The sequence below is a fragment of the Rhodotorula paludigena genome (genome assembly GCF_050403205.1).
Source record: "Rhodotorula paludigena JCM10292 DNA, Rt_paludigena_JCM10292v1_ctg78, whole genome shotgun sequence".
In the NCBI taxonomy this organism is placed as follows: Eukaryota; Fungi; Basidiomycota; class Microbotryomycetes; order Sporidiobolales; family Sporidiobolaceae; genus Rhodotorula; species Rhodotorula paludigena.
The window spans coordinates 56,668-72,868 of record NW_027481380.1 but is presented as its reverse complement, the minus strand read 5'-3'; the positions used below and the strand labels follow the sequence as shown (position 1 = coordinate 72,868).

Below are 16,201 nucleotides of genomic sequence, written 5' to 3'. Positions count from 1 at the left end.
CGACGTCTTCTGCCGACAGCGTCACGTCGAACGCGTCGCCGCCGTACGACAGCGAGTCCGGCAGGCCCTGCGGCGCGGGGCGGCGCGACGTAAAGTAGTCCGGGTAGAACCGCTCGACGCGGTACTCGGTAAAGTACTTGTAGCCGGCCGCCCCCTCGGGGACGTAGTCGGCATTCGGGTTCGAGCCCGACGAGAAGACAGAGCCGTCAGGGAGGAGCGTCGCGGACGAGTGGTACATGCGGTCAACCGTCGAGTTGGCGACGGCGCGCGAGAAGCGCTGGCCCTTGGGTTGGTTCGGGTCGTAGTAGCGCACGGTGTAGATCGGGTCGTCGCCGAACGACTGGCCGATCGCCCACGACGTGTTGCCATAGCCGGCCGTGCCCTTGCCGATGCCGTTGATGAGGACGAGGCGACCGTCGGGGAGGTAAATCCAGTTACCCATGACCCTGCCCTCCGGAAGCGGCTCCTCGTCGACCCAGTCCGTCGAGACATCAGGAGTCATGGAGACGCAGGTCGAGTCGGCAGGGTAGCCGGCAATCTGTGGAGAGAGCGAGGAACGGAGAGAAAGAGAAGTAGGCGCGGGGCAGAACAAAGAGCGCGAGGAGGCGGAAGCAGGCGTCAGAGGCGTCAGCGCTCGACACAACTCGACTGCGTGCGCGCGAAAGAGAGCGCAAGAAGACGCACGTTCCAGTTGAGCGTCCACTGGTCTGGCTGGAGATCCGTGCCACCGCAGAACATGATCGTGGCGGTGTAGTTGTTGGCGGGCGTGAGGGGCATCATGGCGGTGGCGGCCGAGCCGGGGTAGGTGCGGACGGCGTGCGGGATGTCAGCGAGCGGGTACTCGACGTTGTTCTTGTAGTCGAAGATCTCGGTGCCCCAGTTGGCCTGGACAAAGATGTTGCCGGAGGGGAGGAGCCAGGTCAGCGGGAAGAGGTTGGCGGGGAGCGTCGTCGTGAGAATGTTGAGGCCGATGGGTCCGCCGCGGGACGGGTAGTACTCGTACGTGGGGTTGTTCTGCCCCGCGTCGTTGACATACCCGCCCCAGTCGCAGCCGCCGATCTGCGCGAGGAGCAAGCGGTCAGCCCCATCGGCGCTTCAGGCGAGAAGGGAGAAGGCACGCACGATGATCATCGTCCCGTCCTCGAGCGTCTCGAGCGTCGGGTACCACCGACGCGTCGTCATGTAGTTGGACCCGTCGTCGACCCACTCGCATTGCTGCCCGCTGCAGTCGAGCCTCCTCGTTGCCCGCCCTCCGTCACCGTCGTGGTACGGCGCCGCGCCCGGGTCGGCGTTCAGGCCACCGTAGCCGATGGCCTGATTGCCACCGACATTGATCCAGGTGCCGTTCCCGAGCGCATTGCCGCCCGCACAGAAGGAGTTGGTGACGATGTCCATAGGACGGTATTGATTCGTGTTCCAGTCATATTCGGTCGCCCAGGCAGGGTGCTCCGTGCCATCGGCGCCGGTGACCGTGACGGGGTTGCGCTCCGTCTTGTCGACGATGTAGACCTGGTCGTTCTGGTGTAGGAAGAGCTGCTGGGCGCTGTTTCCGCGAAAGCAGGCGATCCGTCAGTATGCCGTAATCTGAGACATCCTGCACATATGCTGGACCCGCAGAGAGCCCCTGGCGGTGCAGACTGCGCGTCGACATCAGCCGGGCGGAGTTCCCGAACGAGCGGTAGCACGATCCCATGACTCGGCCCAGGAGCCCTGCTGGCCCGTCTGCCGCGCTCAAACGTCGATTGAAGCAGGTCTGGGGCGCTCTGGCACGCGCAAGACGCCGACAGAGCGACCCGCCGTTGTCTGCCCCTCGCAGTCTCCAAACGGTCTGAGCGTCCCGCGCATCGCTTGTCCATTCCTGTGGCCTTCTCTGACCCGTCAGACGTCAGAGACAAGACCGACCTGACACCAGACTCGCCGACAATCTCGATCGTGTCGTCTGCGGGCGCGGCGGCGGCGAGGGTCGCGGCGAGCGCGAGGGTCGGGAGGAGCGCGCGGCGGACGCGGGAACGAGGCGCCATGGTTACTTGCGGGGAGCCTGATCAAGCTCCGCGAGTGCAGCAGAGACAGGAAGCACGCAGGCTCGAGACTCGCACGGTCGAGGCGAGAGGATTGGCGGCGGTGGCAACTTGGCAAGGGGGCGACGGGGATCGCCTCGCGCGCGCAGGAGGGGCCGCGAAGTTGACGGACGCACCGCTCGCTCTTACGCGCTCGTACGAGGCAATGCTGGGCCTGCGACTGCAGTACTAGACACGCTCGCCCTCTTGCACCTTGTCCCGCACCGTCTCCCTCTGTCCCCGCCTCGCTTCATCCCGTCCTGCACGCGTCGCGTCTCTTCCGCCCTCGCGCTCCCCTCTGTCCCTTCCCCGCCCGTCTGCTACTTTGGGCTGCCGCACTCCGCTTTCGGCTGCGCAACGTCGGCACACCACTTTCGTACCACGCGTGCAATGGCGGCCCATCTCCCGAAAGCTCCTTGTTCCCGCTTCTGTCCTCGATACCCAGCTGTTCTCTTGCTGCACACGTCCGGCGGTCACTGCGCTGACTCCCGTCTCGTCAGATTGATCAGCGTGCGCTACCGCGCTTCGCTCGTCCCGCGCATCGAGGTCGCGGCCTGGGCCTCCTCCTGGCTCCCCACCTCTTTCTGATCGACAAACATGCTGTTTCGTGGGGTTCGGCGAACGCTGCTCTGCTTTTGCTCGTCACCGCTCTCTCGCTCGTACGCTTCCATTCTACCCACCCCCGCATTCAACAACGCGCACCATGGTCTACACGCTCGGTGCGCTCAGTCTCGTCGTGGCTCGGAGCCCGCGCTAACCATCGGCTCGCGCGCTGGTCGCCAATGACGGTGCAGTCTGCCACGCCCAGGTCAAGCCCGACTGCGTCGACAAGATGGTCGCCGAGCTGCGCAAGGCGCGCTCGATCTACGAGCAGGACGAAGGCACGATCCACTGGTCCGTCCACCTAGCTTGGCTCCCCTGCGCGGCACACACACAGTCCCTCGATGCGGTCATACCGGCAGTGATGAGAACGCTCAACTGACAGCGGGACTGGACTCGCACAGGTTCGTCATGCAGGACGTGCACGATGCGACTAAGTTCAGCATCGTCGAGCGCTTCGAGCGCGAGGACTCGCAGGAGGTGCACCTCTCGAACCCGTACTGGAAGGGTGCGTCCTCTGCGCTGCGACCCGACGCCGACGCGTCAATAGCCGCACGCTGACGCTCGCGGATGCAGAGTTCAACCCGACCGTCGAGCCGTGGCTCGTCAAGCCCATCGAGATCCTCCGCCACGAGGAGCTCTGAGCCCTCGCCGCTCAGCTGTACATCCCCTCCGCATGCATCTTTCCCTCCTTTGCAACATAGAGCGCAGTGACCAGTAGCAGGAGACGCCAAAGCTCTCGCGGCTCGATGCTCGAGAGACGAAGCGGATGCGAAAGACCTAGGCTGGTCATACCAGTTGCCCAAGGAGGAGCGGGAGGAACGAAAAGAGGTAGAGAGGGAGAAGGAAAAGGTGAAGGAATTGTAAAACACGACACAGACTGACGGAAACCTGGAAGACACGACCACCCTCTTCTGCTCCTCCACCGACCGCTCCATGCTATGCTGCCGGAAAAGACAATCTACGACGACTCCTTCGCCGCGTAGAACCTGCAAAAGGAACAGGTCAGCCCTGAAAGCGCTGGCAGCGCTCGGCAGAAACGCACTTGTACGCAAAGTAGGCGGCGATGAAGGCGAGAGGAAGGAGGTAGGTGAAGCCGCCACTGCGAGAGCAACAGGGCCAATCAGCTGTCGTTCGTAACGGAAAACAGACAGGAGCAAATCGCGGAATGCTCGTCTGCAGGCCGAAGAGAACGCCAACTCACGACGACTCGCTGGCCTTGCCGCCTGCGGCATCACGCGGCGCCTTGGCGCCCGCGGCGCCCTTGGCCGTGCCCTGTGTAGCATGACAAATGGGAGTCAGCAGAGGATTCGCAAAAGAAAGCACTTGGCGAAGTTGCCGACAGCCCAACAGAGGGTCGTGCGAGCGTGCCGCGGAGCGACTTGCTCAACCGAATCGCAGCTGCTGTGCCCGCGTCACAAGGACTCGAGCACAGCAGCATCTTCCGCGCTGGCAGGGGGCGCCCCATGCGACACGAACGCCGCACCGCCTCGTCGAACGAGACAAGGGAAGCGCAACTCACGTCGGGGCCCTCACCCACGTAGTACTTGGCAAGGATCTCGCGCGCCTCGTCCGAGTGGCCCACATCTTCGAACGCCTCGGTGGCGTCCCGCCCTGCCTCGCCGAAGAGGACCTCGTCGCCGCCCGGGTGCTGCCAGCGTGGATGCGACGCGACAAGTCAGCTCGGGGCTCGAGGGCGCGTGAAGGAGAGCAGAGGCGCACCTCGTCGAGGAACTTGGAGATGGCGTAGACCTTGCCGTTGATGAGCATGAGGAGGCCGTCCTTGCTCTTTGCCTCGTCGGTGCGCAGGTCGTCCCAGGTGTACTGCTTGGTCTCGGTGGCCATTTCGTCGGTGTGGCGGCTGGGTGTGCTGCGTGCGGTGAAAAGAGTGGCCTCGAGGGCAGTAGCGGTGCAGGGAAGCGAAGGCGGAGTGGAGGGAGCAAAGGGCGACAAGCGTCGGCTATCGCGGGGAGGTTGCGCGCGCGCTGCAACTTGGGATCTGCGGTTGGCTGCAAACGGGAGTTCTGCGCGTCTGGACAGCAAGCAAGCAGCGTGCAGCACTGCAGCAGCCAGGTCGCACGGCCCCGTTCTCCCCTCCGCGGCCCCCACCCTCGCTCAAAGTCGCCCGACCAACCACCCGTGCCGCTTTCGCCTCCCGCGCTTCCGCTCGCCGCGCCTGCCGACGGCTTTCGCGCCCGCTTCCCTCTGCTGCCGGGCCTTGGCTGACGCGTTGCAGACGTGTCTTGCTGCTCGGACGGCCCTTCCGTCTGCTTGCTGACTCGCTGTCGCGCCTCGATGCTGGCCGAAAGGCTCAAAAGTGTCTGTTCCGCTTCGGAGGTGCCTACGGCGGGATGAAAGGATGCTATGTACGGTAATTGGATTCACGAAATCACGGACGTCACAGACGCGACGCGAAAGGGGCGGAACACGGACGAGGATGCGTCTATCGAGAGGATGTTGAGATGAGGCGGAAGTGGAGGCGACAAGAGGCGACCCGGCCACCGCGCGTGCAGGCCAGCTGCTCAATCGCCTTCACCACAGACAGCGGCATGCTCAGTTGTCAAGGCGCGCTTTGCCGGCCTCGGAGCGGCGGACCTTGCGGAGGCCAAGCGCGCGGAGCAGCGCCGGCTTGTTGCTCGCATCGTCGCCCTCGCCGGCAGCGGCGCCCTCGCCTTCGTCGGCGTCGGCGTCAGACGCAGAGTCCGAGTCGTCGTTGTGGCCGAGCGAGGGCGTCGAAGAAGGGACGGTGCCGGGGACGATGTTGCCGACAATCGAGAAGCGCGCAGACTGGTCGTTGGTGGAGCCGAGGAGGACGAGGAGGCTGTACAACGCGAGAAACGGTTAGCAGCTGTCGCAGTACTGACTGCGAGTACGCGACGCACTAGGAGTCACGCGTTGGGAGGTCGTCCGGGAGCGTGAAGTCAACCGAGTTGGGGTTCGGCGCGTAGAGCGGGATGTCCTCAGCAAGAGTCCAGTCTGTTGCACGCAAAGCAATGTCAGTACACGTCACGGCCAACGACTTAGGTGTGAGGCGCACTCAGGTTGAGCGAGGTGCTATCGGGCGTCTCGTAGCCGAGAACGAGGTTGGCCGTCTGCGAGACGTTTGAGAGTTGAACGCCGTCAGGGAGCTCCTGGCTCCTGCATGCGCGACACATGTGTCAACACAATGGAGGCAAGCGAAGCCATGGGAGAGCACGCACCAAGACGCGCTGTACGACGAGCCGGCGATCCACACCTCGCCGCCGCTGGGCGAAGTGAACGGCGGGGCGTACGCAACCTTGGCCGAGCCGACGCTGTTCGGGTCAAAGACACCGTCGGGACCTGGCGAAGGAGGTGTCAGCGTCGAGAACGCGTCTTTCCACGCGAAGCGAGCGCGAGAGGGACCTACTCTTCGCAGCAGAGACAGTGCAGACGGCGGCAAAAGCGGCAAAGGCCGTGGCGAGGAACGACGTCGAGGGAGCAAACATGGCGAGGATCCGAACGAGGTGTTGACTGACGGAGATCAGGCGAAGAGCGAAACAGAGACGAGCGACAGAGTGATCGAAAGGAGCGTCGGGAGGGAGTGTCGGGGGTGGTAGCACGAACGAGAACGACACAAGAAGACGAGTGCAGGAAGCAGAAAAGCAGAGGAAGCAGCGGCACGACCCAAGCGAGCGGCGACTGCGAGGACTAGGAAGAGGAGCCACGGACGTTGCTAGCGCGTCGAGCCTTAGCGCGGGCGAGCGAGTGGAGCAGGCGGCGCCCACGCACGGCATGGTCCTTGCACCTCGCCGATTGCCTGCGAGCACACGTCCGAGCAGCGTTCGCTCCACGCGGCGTGGCGCGAGTAGCGGCGGAGGAAGCTGCTACGGTAGGTAGGTCGCGAAGGTGGTCGAGGAGGGGGTGACGGGTCCGGCACGTGCGGCTCGCGCGCACGCGAGTGTTTGCGAGCCCACGAGACAGGGTGTGGTCCCCGTTTGACGCGCCCTCGTTTGCGAAAAGAGGGTCCGAAGGTGAGGGAGGACCCGACAATCACGAGCGGAAGCGGAGTCGTCCCCGCAGACCGTTCAAACTAGAAACCGCGCTTCATCTTCCTGACAGCGCGCTTCCATTATCACGACACGTCTTGCTGCAGATCTCCTAGGCGCGCGCAGCAAGAAGAGGGTGACCTTTCAAGGCGAGAGTTCAACGTGCGAGACGCAGCGAACACCCTAGACCAATCGCTCGTGCCCCGCCGCCGCCGTCGCTGCGCCGACGTCCCCGAGTCCGAGCCCGCCTAACCGCCCTGTTGGCGGAAACACGCCGCCGTCGCTCTTGTGCGGTTCGAGCGTTGCGGCGATTGATGGCGGGGACGTGAGCGTGAGTGCGCGCCGGAACTCGGCTGTCGCGCCCGTGACGGATGCCGCGTTGGCGGACTGTGAAAAAAAGCCCGCGGGAAGGGCGGCACCTGCAATTCGGACGATCAGTTGCGTTTCTCGCGGAGAAAACGGCTCTGTGTACGCACTCTCGCTGAGAGCGGTTCGCAGTATCAGGCCTGTCCTGTCCAGCGAATACAGGAAGCGCAGCAGTTCGCGGCAGAGCTGCGGATGGTCCACCGTCAGTCCGTCATGAAATGCGAGGGTGAACGAGCCAACTGCGCACTGTCCACTCGCCTGCCTCCATCGCCGACTTGAGCAGCTTGACAGTGTCCTGTTGAAAAGGGGCGCGGGTCAGGAGATCGCCTCCGAGCCAGTCGTTCTGAGAAGCGCTGCGCACCTTGCTCGACTGCTCGAGCGGTTCGAGATTATGCAGCACAAGTAGGTACGAAGCCGCGACCTTGAGGAAGCCTGAAGCGACGCATTTCTGTAAGACCATGTTAAGTCGGCTAAGCGCTCCTAATCGACCATGGGGGCAGCCAAGAGTCGCGTCTGCACGCACCTCGAACAGGTCACGCGGCTTGCCAACAACGCTGAACAAGAACTCCCAGCGCGTAACCTCGGTCTTGCGCGCGCAGTTGACGACGACCTGGAGGCACTCGTCAAAGTGGTCGAGAAAGTCGATCACGCGCGGGAGGACACTCGTCGTGCTCGCCATCGCGCCCTCCGAGTCGGCTTCGTCTTCGAGAACGTCGTGCAGGAGGATCTCGAGCGCGTGCGCGAAGTAGACGAGGTGCGAATAGTGCGACGCGAGGAGGACGGCTTCGCGCTGCTGCGCGCGGTCGAGGTGGAAGCGAAGGATGTGGTGCAGGAACAGGTGAGTCTGCACGAGTAGCGCGTAAGCAATCTAGCGAGGTTCAGTGAGGAGAGCAGAGACGCGCCGTTGTGATGATGCGGAAGATGGCAAAGTCGAGCGTTCGGCGAAGCGATGTCTCCTGGTCGACGCCGACGATGATGCCCTTGTCCATGAGCACCGCTGCAAGGCGGTCGTGTCAGTCACCCGTGAGGTGGAGCTTCGAGGCAAAGAGCACATACCGAGCGGGTAGAAGTCGAGCGGGATCGCAACGCTCTCCCTCACCGTCTCGTACGCGTCGCGCCTCGCATCGACGCGCACCTTCTCAATCGTGAGCGCGTCGAGCCAGACGCGGATCCGCCGCCCGTCCCACGCCCACAGCGAGTTCTCGAGCGTCCCGATCCCGCTCAGGTGCGTCCAGTAGAACTCGACCCGGTCGGCGAGGATCTGCAGGTCGTACTTGACCTCTTCGTGCGCGGCGCGCCGCGGGCGCAGGAGTACAAGTCGCCCGGAGATGAGGAAGATGATGGTCGCGACGTTGAGGTCGTCGGCGGGGTCGCCGAAGCCTGTGTGCGCGGTGCGAGCGAGCGTGAGCGTCGGTCAAACGAGGAGTAACGGTCTAGCACTCACGCTGCTGCGACTTGGGCACGAGCCAGCTCAACCCCCTGACCTTCCTCGGATCCGCGACGACACCCTCGAACCCGATGCTCCCGCACACCCGCAGCCGGGGTGTCGAGCCGCGCACGTGGCGGATCAAGAAGTGGTGGAACGTGTTGTCGGCCGTGTAGACGAGGAGCGAAGAGTCAAAGACGGAGAGGACGAGCGGCTCCGAGTCGAGCGGGACGATTTCGAGCGAATCGGCGAGCGTGAGGGGCTTGTCGCGCGAGAAGACTCGAAGCTGCGCGCAAGAAAGTGAAGACGTAGTCAGTCTAACGCCTCAGGCGGGGTCACAGTCTGACAGAGCAAACACCCATGCGCACCTGGTACTGCCCGCCTTCCTCGCACCCAACGATGAGCATGTTGCTCCACCACGCCATCCCGCCCGTGACGCGGATCACAAGCTCGTCGCGCTCCGAGTCAAAGAGCTTCCACCGCCCGCTGAGCGCGTTGTAGTGCGTCAGGCCGCGCGGACCGGCGACGGCGATGAGGCGCGCGTCGGACGAGATGACGGCGTAGCGGATCGGGTACTGCGAGGCGATGTAGGTCGAGGGGATCTGCGCGGCGGGACAGCTGAGTGAAGTGTACTCGCGAGAAAGCGAAAGAGGCGCACCTTGATGTGCTGCCAGACGTCCGATTCCGGGTTGATGACGCTCATGTCGGGCTGGTCGGCCCCACGGTACACGAGCACGCGATCGTCCATCTGCAGGAACGCCGACTTGGTGTTGTCCTGCGAGCGCGAGTACGCGCGTGAGCTACGAAGGTAAAGCTGGGCCCACGCGAGATGGGGCGCACCGGTGTATGCGCGGCCGTCACCGCGCTCTTGGCAAACGGGATGACAAAGAGCTGTTCATCGTGCGCTGTGAGGGGTGAGTCGCCTGAAGAGGTCAGTATCGCACTCCTCCTCGGAGCGGGCTCGCCTACCCCATCAGTGAGGCCCTCCGCCCACTCACGTTTCTTCTTGGGATGCACCGGCGGCGGGCACAGCACGACCAGTTCGCTGCCCCCGTCGACCCAGAAGCACTTCCTGACGCCCTCCATAAAGTGGTCCTCGAACGCGTCGCTGCGCTCGCCCTCTACGCCGTGCCCCGCGCCGCCCGCGTCGGCCCCGAGCGAGCCCGCGACGGACCACGAGCCGAGGCGACCGTAGACGGACCAGAGGGACCAGCCGAGGTGCCAGCCGCACGCGAGCGCGTAGCCGTCGGGCGTCCTGCGCAGAGGAGGAGTCAGCGTCCAGGCGGGGCGGACGAGGGTCCGACGACGAGCGGCGCACCAGGACAGGCACGTCACGCGTCCGGTTGCGAGTGCGCTTGCGGTCGAGCGCAGGCTCTCCTTGAGTGCCGAGACGTGCGACAGCTGCGGCACGACGAGGTGGTCTGGCGGCGGGGTCGCGGAGTTCGCGCCAACTTGGCGCCGCGAGGACGCGGCTGACGACGTCGGCGGGCAGGGCGAAGGAGGAGGGGCAGACCCGGGAGGGGCGGCGAGGTTGTAGACGGCAATGGTTCCGCTGCAGGGTGTGTCCGCTTGAAGTCAGCGGACGTTGCAAGTACCTCGAAGCGCGTGTTCGGGAGCGCCACATACTCTTCGCATCCAACAGCGACGAGCCCCATCGGCTCGTTGACGGCCGCGCAGCTCGCGCCCTTGCCTTTGTCGAGCTCCTTCTCGCGCAAGTCCTCCACCGCGCTCTCGTCGTCTCTGTCGGTGTCGACCGGCGGGTGGAAGCACACGCCGCTCCACGTCCATCTGCTGCCTCTCCCCTCTGCAGCAGCAGCAGACGGCACAGGTCCGTCTCCAAACGGCGTCTGCTCATCGACGGGCGAGAGCAGACTCGCGCTGCTCTGCGCCGCCGCCGCCGCCGCGTCGCGCTCTTGCGGAGGAGGCGTCCAGCGCACGAGGTACGCGCGCCCGTCCGAGGTCGTCATGATGAACGAGGTCGGATGGCGGCGCGGCTGCTCAGAGAGGGAGGACGGGCCGTGCGTGCGCAGCGAGGTATAGGACGAGGTGCGCGGGAAGGGCGGGGGTGAGAGGCCCGGTGTGGGCATGGCAGAAGACGGGTAGGGCGAGGGAGGGGCGGGAGGCGGCGCGAGAGGCGTGAGAGAGGTGATGGTCACTGTGAGGCAGCGGATTGTCAGCGCAGTCGACGGAGGGTCGAGCCTTGAGAGTGTACCGTCTTTCCGATCCCGCCCTACGAGCCAGTCCCATTCATCGAGCACGACCGCCTCGCTCCCGCCCTCGCCGCTCATCCCGTTCGGCAGGCTCTCCCACCCGGACCCTCGCCGCAGAGTAGTCGGCGGGGGCGGCGGTGCGGGCTTGCCGAACGTCGGCAGACGGCTCGCCGAGGTTGATGCCTCGGGCTGCTGTGCGGGAGAGGGGAAGGGGATGATGCGAAGCATCGGCGGGTCTTGCACAGCGACGAGGAGATCAGACGGTGTGACGCAGACGCTGCGTGTGCGAGTTTGTGAGTCTGAGCAGGACCTAATTCTACAGAGCAGGAGCGGGCGCACCAGCCTACGCCGTCCCCAATGCCCATCCCGCGCTCGCCCTCGCCGCGCAGGACGATCCCCTCGAGGTCCTGCCCCTCGCCCGGGCCCTTTGGCCACGCCTCGGCGGCCTTGTCCCCGCCGGGGAGGACGTACACCTCGTTGGTCGGCCGTCGACTCGAGTTCGACGCGGTCGCGGGCACGATCGAGTACAGGAGGTGGTGGCCCGACGAGGTCGTGACGATGAGGTGGGACGAGCCGTGGAAGTGCACTGAAGCGTTCGAGCCGTGCGTGCGGAGCGAGAGGGGCGTGCGGCGGAGCTTGGCGAGGACAACCTTGGGCTGTGCACGGGCGTGCGGGCATGGTCAATTGGGAGGGAGGGAGGCCGCGAGGAAGGGAGAGTCGCGCACGCGGATGGCCCAGACGCTGACCTCCTCGCGCCCGAGTGCCGCCCAGAGCGCGCGCCCGCCACTCGGATCGCAGGGACCCCGGGCGATGTCGAGGACCTCCTCGCCCTCTTCCTCCTGCACGCCGCCGAGCGAGTCTTTGAACTTTCCCTTGGAGGGGCGGCCGGGGGTCTTGTAGAGCGAGGCCTTTGGTGCGGGCGAGGGTCCGACGGGGAGGGCCGAGGTCGAGATGGAGAGGCGGGTAGTCGGGAGCGGCGACGGGAAGTACATGGGCGCCGGTGAGAGGAAGGAGGCGGTCGAGAGGGACAAGTGGGGGAAGGAGGAGGGGGGAGTGCGAGCGAGGGAGACGAGCGGGAAGCAGAGCACAGCAGCAGTCAACCAGTCCTCGAATGAGCACGTGCACGGCACTCGCAGGCACCGGCGCAGCGCGAGCGAGTCGGAGAGGGAACAGCAAGCGAGCGACGACGAGCGGGACAAGGTCTGCCTCGACTGGCGCACTTGACTCGGCGCAGGAGAGCTGCAGAGGGCACCCAGAGATGCACTCGACTCGCAGGCACTCGCCCTACATCCGCCCAGACCACCCGCAGCCGCCCGCTCGCTGGGCCGCGCTCCGTTCCGCGCTTCACACAACAAACGTTCTCGCCCGCCACGCACCGCATGCAGACACGCACGACGCTCACGAGGGAAAGGGCAAGGGTAGACAACACCACCAGGGCGAACGCACACCCGCAGAACCGCAGAGGGAGCCAGGTACGGCCCCCTCTCCCTCGTCCTTCCGCTCGACCTCCCGCTCACCTCGCCTCATCCGCCCGCAGACGCCCTCCTCCAGCAGACCTTCCACATCGACCGCGTCGCCACTCTTGCGCCCACCTTCCCGCTCTCGCCCACCTCGGCCTCGTCCTCGCACTTCCGCGCATTCGCTTCCGCCCTCGAGCGCTTCCTCGCCCAGCAGCTCGCGCTCGGCCTTGATCCAGACCTGCGCGTCGGCCGCAAAGACCAGCTCGTCCAGCGCGTCGAGGCGGGCTACGTCAACCTGCGCCTCGGCAGCAAAGACGGCGCATTGCGACGTCCCGTCCTCATCCAAGTCGAGCTGGGCGACGAGAACCCCTCGTCGAGCCGCGCGTCCACCTCGAGCAGCACCGCAACCTTCATTCTCTTGCCCTCACTGCCCGAAGACGTCGTTGCGAGCGCCCTCGGCTCGCCGGCCTTCCCCCTCCTGCTGAGCAAGTCCCCCTCGCCGTCGCTCACGCACCTCTTCACGACCTTTCTCTCGACCCGCTTCGACGCCCTCATCCACCCCTTCCGCATCCCGCCCCCATCCATGCTCGCGCTCCTCGAGTCGCTCGTCCGCCCCGGCCCACCCAGCCCCTCCTCCGACGACGACGCGCCGATCTCGCTCGCGACGACGCTCGCATTCGCCTTCCCGCCGCAGATCGCCCGCGAGGGCCTCTCGACCCTCGCGCTCACCCTCCCGCCCGAAATGCTCCCCTCGCTCGTACGCTCGGACTCGGACGAAGGCGGCTCGTTCGTCGAGCGCCTCGCGGCGCACCTCGAGAGGCACACGGCGCTCCCGCTCGAAGCGGTCGAGCTCGTGCGCGTCGGGGCGGGGAGGGGGTCGTTTGTCCACTCGGGCGCGGGCGCGGGAGGGGCGGGGTCGGGAGGGGCGAGGGTCAAGTTCTTCCCCGGGGCGGAGGACGACGAAGGGAGGGAGATGCGGAGGGTGTGCGAGGAGCTGGTCAGGGGCGCGAGGCGGTGAGGGAGGGTGGCTGGGAGCACGAAGTAGATAATTCTCTTGTTGTTGTCGCTCGCCCTTCGGTTGTTGTTCTGTTTCTTGCGTCCCTGAGGACGGGCTCTCCTCTGTCGTCCTCTCCTGCTTTCTGTCCCGTGTTCGTGTGAGGCGCGATCCACTCTAATCTGAATGTGATTGCATCTTCTACGCTCTTCTGCACCTTACAGCGCTTTCGCTTGCTTTCTCGACCGTGCTGCGGCCGAGTGATGTCCCTCGCTCGTCCTCGCTGCGCTTGCTCTGCCTTCTCCCTCCCTCTCGCCCCGTGCACCTTCGGAGCGCGTCTGCTACGCACTGCACGGGCTCGTACCTCACGTGTGATCCGCCGTATCAGCCCGGTCCGCCATGCTTGCCTTCTTCCTCCTCGTCGTCGTCTCGCTCATCTCGCTCGCCGCCTCTCTCCCCGCCGGTGCGTTCTCCCTCAGCGCACTCGTAAAGCACCCACTGACTTCCGGCACTTGCTCCGCAGCCCCTCCCTCCTTCCCCGTCCCGCTCGTCGGCCCCAAAGTCCCCCTCCGTCCCTCCTCTCCCTTCCCGCCCTCGCTCCGCCAGCTCGACACGGGCGAGCTCGTCTTCAGCCGCACGCGCTGGGCTCAGGGAGGAGACGAGAGGGAGACGTGCTTCAGAGAGGTGACGGGCGCGGTCGGTGCGTTGTGCGATCCCGGCACTGTCGCTGCGACTGCTCGAGACAGAGCCAGCGAGCTGACTAGGCAAAATGGACCTGAACGCACAGCGAGCTTGTCGCTCCAGCTCGACACCGAGCTCGTCCTCAGCGACGGTCCGTCCCTCCCTCCCTCTCTCCCGCCTCGGCGCTCTCGCTCACCCCCCACCCCCTTCGCTCCGCCCCCCAGTTCTCCACACGCCCATCTACCTCTGGGTCGCCTACAAGCTCGACCTGATTGCCTCGCGCGCGTACTACCTCGAGGCGTGCTACCGCCCCGCCGGGTTCGGGGCGCTGCGCAGCGCGCGCTCGACGTCGAGGTCGGCGTTGTCGGCGCGACGAGCGGGAAAGGTGCGCGCGAGAGTCGCTTGACTCGATTTGGGGCTGTCGGGACGAGGACATAGGCTGATGCACATCGGTGGACGGCTGCCGCAGTCGTGCAGAACCGCACGGTCAGCTCGCAGGATCAGCGGAAGACGCCTTTGGACAGGGACGGGGTCGTTGAGTCGCTCCTCTCCGCCTAGCGGTGCGTCCGCGCTCTCTGACGCGTGTTGCTACAGGCTTGACCTGACGCAGTCGCTGACCTCCGATCTTCGCGAATGCAGCATGCGACGTCCCTCAACGCTCGGCTTGACCTCGCCCTATCCCGCCCGCTCCTCGCCTGCACTGCTACTCGTCCCCCCAGCGACTCTTGCATCACAGACACGTGCTTTCCTCGGTTCGTTGAGCTCGTCGAGACGCCCGCAGAGTTGCGGATGTGCCTCGGAGTGCGGCCTTCCTGAGCTTAGAGCTTCCGCCTGCTCTCCTGTATCATCCTTTCGCTGTTCCGTGTTCCTGTAGCGGCTTTGCCAGATCGCCAGCTATCAAGCTCTCCGGCACACTTCACTGTCGAGTCTTCCGCTTCGTGCCACCTCTGCTGATCTCCCGCTGGGCCTCGCGCAGGCCACTCTCGGTTCCGCAGCAGCGCAGTCCTTCTCGCGCAGCGCAGCTCGCGCATACCCTACCCGCTTGCGCCCTTGTGCTCCTTCTCCTATGCTCCGTCATCCCAGACCTACCATGCTCGCCTCGACTGCCCTCCTCTGCCTCCTCTCGCTCCGTCTCGTCTCGGCTCTTCCGCTCCCGCAGGCCAGCTCCCCCGCGGTGCAGACTCCCGACTCCGACTCGAGTGCGACAACTTCGACCGCTTCCGCGCCCGTCAACCCCGCTGCTCCGGCGCCCGACGTCCAAGAGTCGACCTCGTCGTCGTCGAGCACGACCAACCCCGCCGACCTCTCCGGCCTCCTCTCGTCCCTCGGCGATCTCCAGTCTCTCGGAGGCACGAGCGAGGGCAGCGCCTCGTCCGACCCGGCGACGCAGCCGTCGCGCGACTTTGCCACGTTCGACGCTGACCGGCCCAAGTCCGGCGAAGCCAACGATGTCGGCGACCTCCTCGCCGGCGCCCAGAACGGGCAGCTCCAGCGTGGTCAAGTTGGTGGGTCGCCAATCGGAACGCCGGTCGGGACGAAGACTGCTCTGGCGCCCGCGCTCGTTGCGGAACCGAGTGCGTCTCGATCCCTAACCTCGCCTCTTGCCGCGCTCTGACTCGTCGCTTGCATCTGCAGCGAACACGTTCAACGGGTTTGTCGCTTCTAGCATTGCCTCCGAAGGCTCGCCCGCGAGCACAGCGGACGCGGCCGCGAGCGCTCCAACCGCTGGTGCGTCTTCTCTGTCGCACGCTTTGCTCTCCGCTCAAGCTGACTTGCCTCACCCACTCGCACAGAGACTTTCGACATCGGCGACTTCCTTGCCGACGCGTCGTTCCCTGCCGAGCTGAGCATCCCCACGCCCACGGCTGTCGCCGCGCAGACGGGCGCGCCTTCCGCTTGATAAGCTTCGTCGTTCTCGTCGGTGCGCGCTCCTTTCTCTCTCGATCGCGCTGCTGTGCGGCAGACTTACTCTGAATCGCTCGCAGCCTTCACTGCCTTGCGTTCCGCCTCGCTCGTACTTTGATCTCCTTCGCCGTTTGGTCCGTCGTCCGCCTCGCATCGCGTCTTCAGCCTGCTTTCCCGTAGTCTCTGCAGTTCTCGCATTGTACACTGTGTCTGTTCCGCCTGTGGCGCGTTACTGCGAGAGCGTGAGCGGCCGTGAAAGCACCGCCAAAGCAGATTGAGAAGGCCAATGAGGAGGAGCTCTGCTTTGCGAGCCTGCCCGCATTCCGCTGCCAGTTTGGAGTTCCGGAGCCGCGCAAAGGGTCACTCGTCTGTGCGCGAAGCCCGTCCGAGCGAGTCGGAGCACGCGCAGCCCGCACGACCTCCCGCTCCCGCCTTTTCTCCTCCTTCTCCTTCGTCGCCTCTCTCGCTCGTAGGCCAAGCAGAGCAGAGAGTCGG

General features: G+C 65.5%; 8 protein-coding genes across 8 annotated transcripts; 4 read left to right on the top strand and 4 right to left on the bottom strand.

The window, feature by feature from the left end:
• JCM10292_004115 (uncharacterized protein) lies at nucleotides 1–2,021 on the bottom strand (the record flags this gene model as incomplete). Its single annotated transcript, XM_076652513.1, has 4 exons — nucleotides 1–538; nucleotides 685–1,059; nucleotides 1,123–1,543; nucleotides 1,903–2,021. Coding segments are annotated over 4 exons (1,453 nt in total), but the record flags the coding sequence as incomplete, so codon positions are not given.
• Nucleotides 2,022–2,760: 739 nt separating this feature from the next.
• JCM10292_004114 (putative quinol monooxygenase) lies at nucleotides 2,761–3,301 on the top strand (the record flags this gene model as incomplete). Its single annotated transcript, XM_076652512.1, has 4 exons — nucleotides 2,761–2,776; nucleotides 2,852–2,951; nucleotides 3,062–3,165; nucleotides 3,234–3,301. The coding sequence occupies 4 exons, from the start codon at nucleotides 2,761–2,763 to the stop codon at nucleotides 3,299–3,301; spliced, it is 288 nt and encodes a 95-aa protein (XP_076501965.1).
• Nucleotides 3,302–3,618: 317 nt separating this feature from the next.
• On the bottom strand, nucleotides 3,619–4,502 carry JCM10292_004113 (cytochrome b5-like heme/steroid binding domain-containing protein; the record flags this gene model as incomplete). The annotated part of the gene is made up of 5 exons (XM_076652511.1): nucleotides 3,619–3,646; nucleotides 3,703–3,759; nucleotides 3,862–3,932; nucleotides 4,180–4,308; nucleotides 4,380–4,502. The coding sequence occupies 5 exons, from the start codon at nucleotides 4,500–4,502 to the stop codon at nucleotides 3,619–3,621; spliced, it is 408 nt and encodes a 135-aa protein (XP_076501964.1).
• Nucleotides 4,503–5,210: 708 nt separating this feature from the next.
• JCM10292_004112 (uncharacterized protein) lies at nucleotides 5,211–6,124 on the bottom strand (the record flags this gene model as incomplete). The annotated part of the gene is made up of 5 exons (XM_076652510.1): nucleotides 5,211–5,478; nucleotides 5,540–5,633; nucleotides 5,695–5,795; nucleotides 5,858–5,978; nucleotides 6,046–6,124. The coding sequence occupies 5 exons, from the start codon at nucleotides 6,122–6,124 to the stop codon at nucleotides 5,211–5,213; spliced, it is 663 nt and encodes a 220-aa protein (XP_076501963.1).
• A 723-nt stretch (nucleotides 6,125–6,847) lies between these two features.
• Nucleotides 6,848–11,658, bottom strand: JCM10292_004111 (RIC1 family protein; the record flags this gene model as incomplete). The annotated part of the gene is made up of 17 exons (XM_076652509.1): nucleotides 6,848–7,083; nucleotides 7,141–7,216; nucleotides 7,278–7,325; nucleotides 7,392–7,478; nucleotides 7,554–7,874; nucleotides 7,933–8,027; nucleotides 8,087–8,410; nucleotides 8,475–8,742; nucleotides 8,825–9,058; nucleotides 9,115–9,231; nucleotides 9,297–9,361; nucleotides 9,455–9,711; nucleotides 9,787–10,008; nucleotides 10,083–10,611; nucleotides 10,669–10,943; nucleotides 11,006–11,322; nucleotides 11,392–11,658. 17 exons carry the CDS (start codon nucleotides 11,656–11,658, stop codon nucleotides 6,848–6,850), a joined length of 3,738 nt encoding a protein of 1,245 aa, XP_076501962.1.
• Nucleotides 11,659–11,924: 266 nt separating this feature from the next.
• JCM10292_004110 (uncharacterized protein) lies at nucleotides 11,925–13,144 on the top strand (the record flags this gene model as incomplete). Its single annotated transcript, XM_076652508.1, has 2 exons — nucleotides 11,925–12,138; nucleotides 12,204–13,144. 2 exons carry the CDS (start codon nucleotides 11,925–11,927, stop codon nucleotides 13,142–13,144), a joined length of 1,155 nt encoding a protein of 384 aa, XP_076501961.1.
• Nucleotides 13,145–13,519: 375 nt separating this feature from the next.
• JCM10292_004109 (uncharacterized protein) lies at nucleotides 13,520–14,207 on the top strand (the record flags this gene model as incomplete). The annotated part of the gene is made up of 4 exons (XM_076652507.1): nucleotides 13,520–13,583; nucleotides 13,644–13,820; nucleotides 13,908–13,952; nucleotides 14,026–14,207. The coding sequence occupies 4 exons, from the start codon at nucleotides 13,520–13,522 to the stop codon at nucleotides 14,205–14,207; spliced, it is 468 nt and encodes a 155-aa protein (XP_076501960.1).
• Nucleotides 14,208–14,891: 684 nt separating this feature from the next.
• JCM10292_004108 (uncharacterized protein) lies at nucleotides 14,892–15,701 on the top strand (the record flags this gene model as incomplete). The annotated part of the gene is made up of 3 exons (XM_076652506.1): nucleotides 14,892–15,375; nucleotides 15,437–15,529; nucleotides 15,595–15,701. 3 exons carry the CDS (start codon nucleotides 14,892–14,894, stop codon nucleotides 15,699–15,701), a joined length of 684 nt encoding a protein of 227 aa, XP_076501959.1.
• Between the last annotated feature and the right edge of the window lie 500 nt (nucleotides 15,702–16,201).